This window comes from Perna viridis, chromosome 2 (genome assembly GCF_037379345.1).
Source record: "Perna viridis isolate PV_CMFRI_1.1 ecotype Kerala chromosome 2, ASM3737934v1, whole genome shotgun sequence".
In the NCBI taxonomy this organism is placed as follows: domain Eukaryota; kingdom Metazoa; phylum Mollusca; class Bivalvia; order Mytilida; family Mytilidae; genus Perna; species Perna viridis.
In genome coordinates this window covers 36,853,493-36,865,763 of record NC_142446.1, presented here as the reverse complement: position 1 = coordinate 36,865,763, position 12,271 = coordinate 36,853,493, and the positions used below count along the sequence as shown (strand labels likewise).

Here is a 12,271-nt window from a genome sequence, read left to right as displayed (position 1 = left end):
GTTAATTATAAAGGTAGTATTAGAGTATGGTAAGGTTTTTATATGACAGCTAACAATTTCCAGTCGTATATTGATATGGTGCTGAGGTCATCGTCGTTCGTAGATACTTGTTTTATTTCATTCTGTTCCATTAATGAGCTGTGAATTTCTTTTTCAGTTATATGTCTGTACTACAACAGTATGAAGCAGTATCATTTGGTGACTCACTGTTTGGATGTTATATTTTGATACCACTTCAACAGAAACATGGTTTGGAACTTAGAAGGGCAATTTGGACGGAACAAAAAGGCATATTGAGAACTCTTTATTTACCTGTTTCTGAGGTAAGTTTATTGGAATACTGTCAAAACAAATAGGCATACTAATGAATTATAAATGAATCACGAGAACTCCATTTCATCATTGTTATACCATGGGTTGGCCATTTATGTTGCATTGTTTTACCCCGAGCAATAGGATGGGGTTAAAAATAATGACAAAAATGGCCAGCTCACGGTAAAATAATGATAAAATGGAGTTGCAGTAATTTATTTCATTTCTTATATGACTAGTTTCTTCATATTTTTGAATAGACGCAGCCAGTGTGTTTCTCACTTTTTTACCATGGCTGTGTTCTAAAGAGCTCCGAAGAAGGGCATATTTGAATGTTTATTTAACTCTTACTGAGGTTGGTTTAACAAAAAAGAGTAATCATGATGGACGTAGGATTAAATGACAAACCTTTTTTACTTGTTACTGGGGTAGGTTTAACTGAAAGATGTAGAAATGAGCTACTTTTAATCTTTGTATATATGAATAAGTAAATGCTTGAATTTATTGTATCATTTGGGCACTGGTGTGTTTTAGAAATAATTTATAAACATTTACTTATAATAGAAATTAAATATTTTCAAGGAAGAGAAAATCTATTTTATTGTACACATGAAAAAATTTTTTTTTTTACTTTCCAGATGCTAATACCAATAGAAAAATACTTATACCCAGAAGAAACAAATGTTGAAATGATTCGCCTATACTATGAATGTTTGTTCTCACTAACAGTTCGCCCTAGATGGGCCCCTGTGTTGTACCTTGTAGCTGTTCACCATGTCAACAGATTCTTGTACACTCAAGATGGTAAACATACAAGACTCAAACAAGCCATGTTAGAAGAGGCACTTAAAGGAGGTCACAAAGACCTATGTCATCATTTGTTATACTATAAAGAAGCTGAAAGTAATCATAATTTTGGGATGGAATTTTACAGTGAACTGCCTAAAATTAGACAGCAACTTGTTGATGGCGTTAAGAACAAGTTGTAATGTGATCAGGTGATCTTTTAGTGCAAAGTGGTCACTGATTTGAATAAGAAAGGATTTTAATTATAAAGGATATGAGGATAATGGCTTATCTTATCCAGAAGACTTGTGAGATTGGAAAAAAGAAGGTTAAGGCCCTCTATCATTATAAAGAACTTTTAAAATCTTCATTGGATGTACTGATGACTGTCTATCCCTAATGCTCCCAAAACTTTTATTCTTCAGGTGCAATTTGAACACCTACGTAAAAAGTGTTATAATGATACTTGGATATTGTGAAATGAGCCACATGTTAAGATTTTATTATCCAACGTATCTGAAGGATGAACATACACACCCAGTATTAAAATTTCTGAGGTGCAAATTTTGTAAAAAAAAAGTATACACTACATTTTATATCATTTTGATTTGTTCATAATTTTCCTTAGCATGGTACAGTGCCATGGTTGAACTCCATTGTCATTCTTGTACTGGCTGTATAGTGTTATGGTTAAAGGCTCTTTTCAAGTGGGTAAAAGATCAAACAGGAGCTCTGTTGACATGTTTGTATAAAAAAAAATAAAAATAAAAGTATGTTGTAACTTAGTGGATTGGTTGAACATCATGACATAAAACAGAACTGCTTAATTCCTTCCATGGGACATTTTTATGAGACCAATGTATACGACTTTGTTACATTTGTATTTCATAACGTTGTTTTAGAAATTGAATATTAAACAAAACATTAGTTTATAATTTATAGTATAAATTTTCTATCTTGACTGTCCATGCATGACTTGTGGAAATGGTCAAGGGCAAGAAATACCCAATCATCGCTTTTCATCCTGAAACTAAAAGTGAATAAGATTCCTTCATGGTTAAACTGTTATCCATAGTACAGTATTCATTGGTTCTTGGTTGTCTTGTCCATGCTCCCAGTTTTTAGTGTAGTACGAGTTGCTCATTTGCTTTTGTTACTTTTGTATGTATGATTTTAGTTACTTTATGTTCTTTGTTGTGTATGTCGGTTTTCCATGTCTGGTCTTTGTCCCTGGATTACATTCTTTTGATTACAGCTATAACCTTGGTTCTCTTGCTTACTCTTACATATATAGTAGTAGCACTCATTCTAAAATAAATTAATTATAAGCTTTTACGAACCACACTGAAATATGGAAAGTAAAAATATTTATGTTAAAGGAAATGAAAGAATAAAAAAAAATACACAGAAAAGCAAACGGCAAATTCCCCAAAGCCACGAATGAACTCGGCCGTTCTGGAAGGATGAGCAGTTCCTCCTCACAAGACACCTGCCAGGTCTAGTCCAGTGAAATAGGAATGAAATCTATGATAGGTCGAGTTCGTTTGTCATTTTGGAAATTGTCACTCCGTATCAATCCATGGTGACGACCATTGAACTTTCTAAAAGTCGGACTTTAATCTATGGATAACATAACCAAGTCCCAGCAGGGCTGCTCTGGCTTCGCAAATTCTGTCGCCTGAAAAATAGCCAGCTGCCAATTCTTGTTGCCAATTTTAGGAAATTGGACCTAACTTGGGTGCCCCAAAAAATGATTTTATTTTTTTTAATATGACAGTAAGTCCAATGATTAGTTATCTTGGTCAATTCATCAAAATAACCTTCATTCATGACATACATGTACCCCATATTCACCCTTGATTCATTATGTCAGACCCAGTATACCATAGACCTGTAATTTTATAAATTAGCAAGTCGCGTCTGATTACAAGTTTATATGAAAACCTGTATGCTTAAGACGTTGCCTTTTTGGGTAAGTAGTTGTGCCATATCTAGTAAACCGATGAAAATGGGCGCGTCTGTGATAGTTAAGAAAACAGTATTACATGCCACTGTAATCAAAATATATGATTACGATAGATCCCAACCTATTGCAGTATCCCATGACACTGTAATCAAAATATATGATTACGATAGACACCAACCTATTGCAGTATCTTGAGAGATCAATTATTTCTATTAAGTACAATTTAAAGTTAAAATGAAACTTCGGATGAGCCAAACGTTCATTGTAGTTGTTTATTTACTGTCTGCCAACTACACATGACAACCAATAAAGAACTCCAATGGTAAGAGCGCTTAAGGTTACAAACCTGGATGACAAATGACTATGACAATAACACTTGTCCGAGAATATAACGTATTTAGCCGCAGAAAATTATCATGAAATTACAGCCAAGCTGCTGCAACTATTCTTCGGTACCTCATTTTACTTGTTTATGTCATCACGGTGGCCATAATTATCCACTAAATAGAGAGGTATATTTTATTTAATTATCTAAGGAATTGTGTTCATGATTTTCGATTTTTTCTTCAAAGTCTGAATCTGATAATAAATTTAAACAATGATAAAATGAAACACTAGATTTTTTTAAAAATTATTTGATGAATAACGTTTTGCAAGGCATACAGTAAAATGTGTTCAGCTTCCTTAGAGTGCATGAATTTGATATATTTGAATGCACAAGCTTTGATTCTAAATGTACATTTGTCACTCTTTTACAAGTTTACAAGAAAATACCGAACTGTAGATAATAGTCAAAGGGAATAGATAAACGGAAGCCCGTTCAATATATGGCTTGTATGTCATGCAAATCACCCGAATTCGAAATCTCATTTGATACACTCCACTTATACGAGTCTCGACTAAAAATGAAAGGTTGTTCTATATCCAACCAAAATTTTTCATGCTTTATCAACACAATTCTTGCCACGATAATTTAATTTTCTATTATTCCAGACATTTGGGAATGCTAGATACCACAATGGATACAAACATCACAATTAACAAATATCTTTTAACCAATACTGTTAGTAACTTGACATCAAACTGTTGTACCAACGAGACTGAAGAGCTCTTTGTTTCCTTATGTAACAGTACGAGCTGTTTGCCAATAGCCGTTTTCTTAAATGTAACATCTTTAATAGGAATGGCTGCTAATATTATAGTGATTAGTGTCATAGTCAAGGACCAACGTCTTCATAGACCAACATTCTTTCTTATTTGCTCACTGGCTGGAGCCGATTTTACGTTTTTGTTCACTCGATTACCGCGTTACATCATGCGTTTTTTCGCAGACGACACTAATTTAGAGACGTACAGATATACACGCCTTGTTCTAGACATCGTAGGTTTGTTTGCCGGTTCAGCATCCGTTATTCACATAGTTGTCATGGCGGCTCTGCGATATTTTATAGTTGTTCATCCATTGAGAAGCCATGTGTGTCTTACCAATATACGCGTATTTCTAACGTCCATTTGTGTTTGGACATTTGCATTTGGAACGTCAGCTTGGTATTCATATGGCTTAATTGCGCTTGGACTTAAAAGTAAAGTGTTTCAATACACCAATTTTGTTATTACTGTATTTTATTCAGTTTTACCAATGCTTCTTATTGCCTTGTTACATTTCTTTAAAGCCAGAGAACTATTAATATCTCTTTCTGAGTGCTCCTCAACCACGGTCAGGAATATGTCGCGCGTAGTAACAGTGGTTATAGTTTGTTTCTTAATTACTACGACTCCAGCCAACGTAGTAGATATTTTAGTCATATCGTTTGGATATCGTTACTCCGAAACTAAGACATTTTTCGTATTATCCCAGGTATCAAAGATTATGCTGCATTTGAATTTTACAGCTAACCCATTCATTTATTTCGCGCATTCGTCACAATTTCAGAAAAGCATCAAAAGGTGTTGTTGTCCATGCCACAGGCAGACCGACAGCAACAATACTACGTTGAGCTATTTGCAGTCTTCGAGCATTAAGTCTGAAGCCTCTATACAGTTTGGAGCTCCGTCTTAGTCTTAGATAAGAAAACAATTTAACGTTTCAGACTGACTAACGCATCCGTTTGGAGGGGAAACTTTGTGTACGCACAAAGAATTATTTTGACCACACTCAAACAGCTGCTTGGAATGGTCTGATACAGTTTGATATAGAAGATATAATCAGAAATGTATTGAGCTTACAGTTGTTAACACAGTTTTACCTTGAGTACCAGTCATTATAAAGTTCAGACACTACCTATGGTAGAGGTGATTCACAGTGTAGAAAAACCCACAGAACCAACAATGCATATTTGGTGTACTTATGCTATATTCATAACAATAGTTCTTTCTGTATACTGAATAAAACTTGAAACAGTTTGTAATATTTATATATACCATTCTATTCTGTATGGTACAGTGTCACCACAAGTACCGTAATCGCTTTAAGTTTAAATAAAATTCATCGAGCGCAAAAGAAATTTTAATTAGAACCAATACAATCCATTATACAGCACAGGTTATGTACATAACATTGATTTAAAATGAATGGTAGAAATATTGAATAACATATATATATATATTTTGTTAATGACTGAATGAATTGTTATGGCAAAAGTTTTAAAATATTTTTTAAAAAACCCCAGCCTCCATTCCTCGGTAATGGAATGGATGGTTTTGATTTCTAAGGCAAATCCACACACGAGCAGCCCGTAGTTCCACAGTACTTTACTAATCCCGGCTTTAGACGACCAATATCTTCCTTTAGGTCATTTTCAGTAACGACAACCACTATTTTTTGCCGTATTAAATTTAAGATGTTTGCAATACACGGACAATGTGAGTAGGAATCACACGTGTCCATTGCTGTCTTCACAATTTCTGTAATAAGCTTTTTCTGTTTTAAAACACTGAAGTCCGCCTCCGATACATCAGTACAAGAGGGCCTAAATGAGGCAAGGGGTATAAAGTCGAACGTTTGCTTTGTCGGGAACTCTGTAGCGACTACACAAACTACATCTTTCTCCGATATGGAACTTCCAAAGGTTCGAAGTTTCGCATTTGAGGAGTAAAGGTAGGCATTTCTGACAGAATTATAGAGTACCCTTAAGGTAGTAGCAGAGTCTTGTTTAATCGTTGTTTTAACAACAGTAACCATAAGGCTTCGTTCCTGTTCTTTCTGTTCCCTTACTGGTGTGGTACTTACATCACAAGATGGCCGGTATGGTTCAAGTGTGATAAAATCGTACTCTGTTTTAAGAGGAAACATTGTTGCAATTGTACACACAATGTCGTTTTCCACTAAGGAGGCTCCAAATATTTTTTCTTGATCTGTTCTATACTTATAGATATTCTGTAGAGATTGTAACATGTATGATACAGATTTGCCTTCTCCAACATACTCTCGAACACTATTGTACATAATTATTCGCACGTCAAGGTCTTTCTGGATATCAATGAAACCATTGTAAATATTTTGCAAATAACCAATCGTTCTATCTTGGTTTGATACAAGATTCTGAGTATCAACGTGGTTAAGATTTGGAGGCATGTAGTTGGACATAGTATCTGTAAGTTGTTTTGTAAGCCCAAACAATCCGTTGAAGTCGTTTTTGTCGGTCAGTTCTACAAGAAGGCTTCTAAACGATTCTATCCTCCGTTTGTAGACTCGAACAGTGTTTTCCCAACCTTTATCTAACGTGTTCTTTAAGTCTCCTTGGACTTTAATCTCTTGAGATAGCTTGTAGTTGTACTCCTCATATTTTTGTCTTGCATTAGCCATTTCGGACGCCACTCCTTGCCAATTTTTCACATGTATTGCTATTTTGATAGCCCTTCCAATAGTTCTCATTACGCCTGTTATTATCTTAGCCCATGGAATTCCTTTAACTTCTTTTTCATGGTGTAGAGAATTAAAATTTCTTTCGAAGTCAATTTGTTGAATGCGATCTTGAATTGTGTGTACGTACTTGCTTTTGACCTCATACCAGCTGTTAACATTATTCCAATACTTCAGGGTCTGTGAACCGTTTTGAAGGTACTTGTTTAGCCTTGTTCCGATTCTTTTGAAAACTTCAGATACCAGATTCATATTTTGTAGAAAGTTAACTTCATTTTGGTTGCCTACACCTCCTGCATTAAACATGTTTTGAATATAAGAGCTGTAGAAACTGTCCCCTTTATTTGAGCCGTAAACCCCAGAAAAAGATCTCATAAATCTATTTAACAGAGATTCCACAAACATTTGAACGGCGGTCCCCATTAGCTTGTTGTCACTGTCTTGTGATGTCATCTGCTTAACTGAATATAAACTTGCTTCCAGTTGACCTACAATATCATCCATGTACTTAGCGGAAGTCGCTACGAGACCATTGTTTTGGGCCTCCTGCGAATACGAATCGAAATCTTGTGTTGTAGATTTTTCAAGGAACAAATTTGTTAGTTCTTTAAGTCTGTCTAAGGCATTTATCGTTCTATTCATATACAAAGATAAATATTGATTGTTTGTTGCTCCATTTTTCAAATCCACATAACTTCGGCCATTTTTCAAAAAAAGTTCGTCAAACTTCGTTTTCTTTAATTTGATCTCATCGTCTATAAGCTCGATGGCATCTCTATCTCTGCAAATGCTTGGATATGAAGAACATCCACCTAAAATTTGAAACTCAATCATTTCAAAGAAAGTCACATATTTATTTAACGCTTGACTTCTCCAAGAGTCTGCCAATTTATTTCCCAGTTTATTTCCCAATTTTTTTGTTCCTTCCGAACTTTTACCCAGCCATACTTTACCATTAGAAGCCTATAACGGATTATTCAATTCCATTCCAAGATATAGTAAACAATTTACAAGTTAGATTGGAAGTCAAACATAATAATTTAACTAGTACAATAAGGCTAAATACTGCATTAATGAAAAGTTCAACGATCATAACAAATTTATACACAACTTATTTTCCCTTCGAATTAAAATGATGAACAGAATATGAAATTTAATCATACACTTAATAAAAACCCAAGCAGTCATACAGTAATGTTCCATTTCGACATACATTTCCGTAGGGATTGGGTAGATCAAACGATTTTTCCAAGTGGGATATTATATATATATATATATATATATATATTCAATCTCTTCCGCAGACTCCTAACCGCTTCCTGAATTACATGAACTACATTAGAAGCATTACTCTTCTGGCTTATAGACTATTAATGCTATCTAGGATGTATAAAAATTCATTAGAAATTAGCACTACTTATCAAATATCATCAACGGTGTCTAAGGTGTACTGTTATCATTTAATTTGAATTGTAAAAAGCTTTCCGGTTGGTTATATCTCTTCGAACACATATCGTCAAATTATTTTGTATAACCTGGCTTGGTACTATGACATCTGGTTAGCACTCCGCTATTGAAATAATCCCAAGCAACATAACGGTTTGATTACAAATCAGTTGTTAATATTAAACTGTATACTTGAATTATAAGGAATGTTTTAACCTTTTTTAACAGGATATATAAGGATTAATCACCTGCTCAATATTAGAACTATTTCTTTGCATAAAGAGGCGGTGTTAAACACTGGGCAGAGATGTAAAAGCTTTGAAACAAGCGAGAATGGCCTTTGCGCATGAAATTTTTATATATTGAGCATGCCGAAAACTACACCGCAGTTACGGCAAAAGAGTTTATTGTACAATACCTGCAGCTATTTCTGCTATGGTGATTCCTGAATTCGTTGTCCAAAACAAAAATGAAGTCAATTTGACTGAAACGTAAATATAATACAGGATTAATTGGATCGGAGGCATCTAAAAACAGTCTGAAGTATAGTAATGAATAAAATGAATTTCTTTTGGCATCTGAATAAAAGAAACATCAAAATAGAACTTTAAAAAAAATTATAAATAAATTAAAAATACATTAAGTTATGAAGGATAGGAAGTTACAAATCCACCATCTAAAGAGTGCAACTGATCATATAATTATGCTCACCTAAAATTGAACCTACTCCTCGTTTTTGCCTGCTAAGCAGGTTGTATTCATTGTCTCTAAAGTTCTCAGGGTCTAAAATGATAGAGAAAATGCTTTGTAATTACCATGTCGATATTTGATACATATTCTAACATTATCAAGAATATAGATACGGTACCATTTATAGATTTATGGGTATGAGAAACCACAACAATGCAGTGACAACCGTGATTTGACTGAACAATTTTTATTCGGTGCGTTGTATGTAAGGTATGTAAAATAAATAAGTGATAGACCAAGTTCTATATTACTTTCGTAAGATTGTACTTTTAAAATATTTCCGATCCCTTTAAAAAGTGCTTTATAATTTCGCATCCCATTTCGAAATTTTCCCCTTCAAATTCTTAAAATGTTTCACTCATGAAAATAGTAATACATTACGCCCTGTTGGCTCCACAGATAATGGTATTTTCTCGTTGCCCTGCTGGTAGAAAATAGCATCTATATCTGCATATGACTTTTTAAAAATCAAAATCAAATTGCAAATCTAACCAAAAATCATAGATCGCAGTATCATTCAATATAAAATATTTCTACATACCTTGACACTTGGTTAAGCAGAATACTAAGCAGAGCAGAAAAATCAAGGTGGCTTTCATTGTGTTATTCGAATGAAAGCCGTTAAGGGGATTGAAGATTTTAAAAAAAGTTTTTATCTTTATTTATAGCAATAGACATGTACTTCCGACAACAATGCGATGACAAATTGACACCCACGCTTGGTATCCCATTTACATGGGACTCAATTTTTGTTCCTTTGTTTGTGGGTTCTAAGTAGCAGTCTTAATACATTTCAGACACGATTTGCTACATGCATGTCAAATCCCACATTCAATTTGATTTCAGAATCAGAAACAGAAAATATAATCACCTTGAGTCTTAGTTTGTCACTCAGTTTTGCAATTTTGAGATAAAATCACATGTATATATAGATTGCATATGACATTGACACTTTGCAAAAGTAATCTTTCGTGATTTGGTTGAATTAAGAAGGAATGAATGTGTGTTTTTCTCCAAAATACAGATCTCCATATAGGGAGGACTACTGTAACATGTTCGTAAAATGTGGCGTATGTAGACCGAAAAACATAGTTTGTTCCATGGGATTTCCAGCACCTTCTACCACCTCTATGGCTGGCAGTACCTGAATTTTATACAGATTGGTGCTTAGTCATATACAAGGCTTAAAGCCCCTATATCTTAAATAGTCTCATTCACTCTCCTTTATATGAAATATAGTCTGTAACTGTTTATACTGTCCTTCCAGGAAGCGTTTTAATAAGGACAGGAAATCTCTGGTGATATTCAATGGTCATTTCGTGTGACTTTACGCTATTTGCCATTAATCCATGTCATTTCCTAAAAATGTAAAATTGACCTCCAGATTTTCTTGTTATCGGACGAGTCTGTCCTTATTTCGAAGTACTGGTGAGGATGATAGAATCTAAATAAGAAAGAAAATAATCGTCTATTACAGGATATTTATGTAAGTACGAAGTTGTCAGGGATGTTGAAGGAATGCACCCTATATAATTCACATGAAATAAGTTTCGGAAAATGAGCTTTTGTTTTTTTTAAATAGGCTGCAAAATATTTCAATAAAACTGAACTTAACTGTTTAAACTGATTTTACTACTTTCTCAAACTTAGAACATTGTTTTCGTATTAAAACTTAAAGTTGTTCAGACTTTTTTGCATTTTTACGTATAGGAATGATTTTTTTCGTGAACTTAAACTCTGGTTATCATCTGTTTCAATTATATTGTTTTCCGTGCTTTGTTTTTTAATTGTAAATCAAAATGAAACTCTTTGGTTTTGAGGAGGTAGACCTATGGTTAGGGAAATAACTCTTGAAATCAGTAATATGTTTGTATCATATTAAATTTCATCAAAGCCTATCAAGCTTTCATTTGAGAACAGAATGAAATCAGTCCAAGTTACTTTGATGCTCACATGAGATTAATGTCAAATGCTGAATATAAACGTTCCACTGATTTGTAGTTGTGCCCCTTACCCTAGCCGCCCCCAAATCGATAAATATACCACTTGCTATATTTCATATTCATCTTTTAAGTATTAATAAAATGAATTAAAAAAGAAATTGATATATAAGTTTGTTCAACATATCAGCCTTATTGATACATGCTTTCAGGGTTCGGTTAAAAGTCTGAAAGCATACCATTTAGAAAATGAACATTACTTTAAACTGTAAGCAAAACTAGCTAGCGTTTAAAGCAACATCTGAAAACAAATTTTAACTGTTGAAAAACATCTTTTAAGTTGACACAGGAAAATCATATTGTCATATCGGACATGAATATAAGCAGATGGGATGCCTTTTATCATATGATGTACATTTATACAAAATTATGACAAATAAATAATTGTAGGTAAAATAATTTGTTAATGATCCGGAAATTTTGTGTCAAGTGAACGGAAAATTACTTATTTGAAGGACACTAATTCGAACACAATTTACTAACCGGAAAATAACAGATGACTGTTGATGTAATAACACTATAACTATAAAGTTGAAAAAATAGCACTTTCCGTTTATCCGTTACACCATTCATTTCGTTCATTATAAAACTAAGACAATGTAGTTCGAGGATATAATTTTACTGTTTTTGTGGATATAAATTATAAAAATCTCCAAAAATCTTTCTTAACGCAGTGTTAAACAATCAAACGCGCGATATGATTGACGCTGACGATCAGCTGACTGTTCCTTTACTTTGTGTAATTGCCGTTTACATGTTAAGAATATTGACTCAATACTTTACACTCATGTGGTAATATGACCGACTAAGGGATTTCGTAAAGTCCTTGGCTATTATTTGTTCATGAAAATCATGGACTTAAGTCAGCGAAACATTTTTATATATAATTATCACAGTAGTAACTTTTTTAATTATGGATGATATGTAACTCCCCCATACCCCCCTCTCTCTCTATGTCGTAATGCAGTATTCGGTTGAGAGGTTATTTTAAGTTTCGTTGTTCCAGTACTTTAGTTGACAGTGTTATCAAGAAATTTATGTCTGTACTTTTAATAGAAAGTGAAACCTTATACATATGCATAATGATCACAGTAGCAATTTCAAATATGGATGAAATGTATATACCCTCACTATATGTTGTAAAGCAAA

The 12,271-nt window shown here is 33.7% G+C and overlaps 3 protein-coding genes across 6 annotated transcripts in view; 2 read left to right on the top strand and 1 right to left on the bottom strand.

The window, feature by feature from the left end:
• The window catches only part of LOC148624878 (RNA polymerase II-associated protein 1-like), a 30,276-nt gene extending 28,243 nt beyond the window's left edge, over window positions 1-2,033 (top strand). For all 4 annotated transcript variants that reach the window (XM_088567929.1, XM_088567926.1, XM_088567928.1 and 1 more), the window contains 2 exons: window positions 158-323; window positions 951-2,033. In XM_088567929.1, coding sequence (XP_088424055.1) covers window positions 158-323; window positions 951-1,301 — 517 coding nt within the window. In that variant the 3' untranslated portion in view covers window positions 1,302-2,033. The remainder of the gene's footprint in view (window positions 1-157; window positions 324-950) is intronic.
• A 2,049-nt stretch (window positions 2,034-4,082) lies between these two features.
• LOC148624877 (adrenocorticotropic hormone receptor-like) lies at window positions 4,083-5,123 on the top strand. Its single transcript, XM_088571035.1, has one exon. The coding sequence runs from the start codon at window positions 4,083-4,085 to the stop codon at window positions 5,121-5,123; it is 1,041 nt and encodes a 346-aa protein (XP_088427161.1).
• Window positions 5,124-5,552: 429 nt separating this feature from the next.
• Window positions 5,553-9,777, bottom strand: LOC148624876 (uncharacterized). The gene is made up of 4 exons (XM_088567925.1): window positions 9,664-9,777; window positions 9,084-9,155; window positions 8,791-8,856; window positions 5,553-7,738 (listed from the first exon to the last, which is right to left on the bottom strand). The coding sequence occupies exons 1-4, from the start codon at window positions 9,719-9,721 to the stop codon at window positions 5,772-5,774; spliced, it is 2,163 nt and encodes a 720-aa protein (XP_088424051.1). The 5' UTR covers window positions 9,722-9,777; the 3' UTR covers window positions 5,553-5,771.
• Between the last annotated feature and the right edge of the window lie 2,494 nt (window positions 9,778-12,271).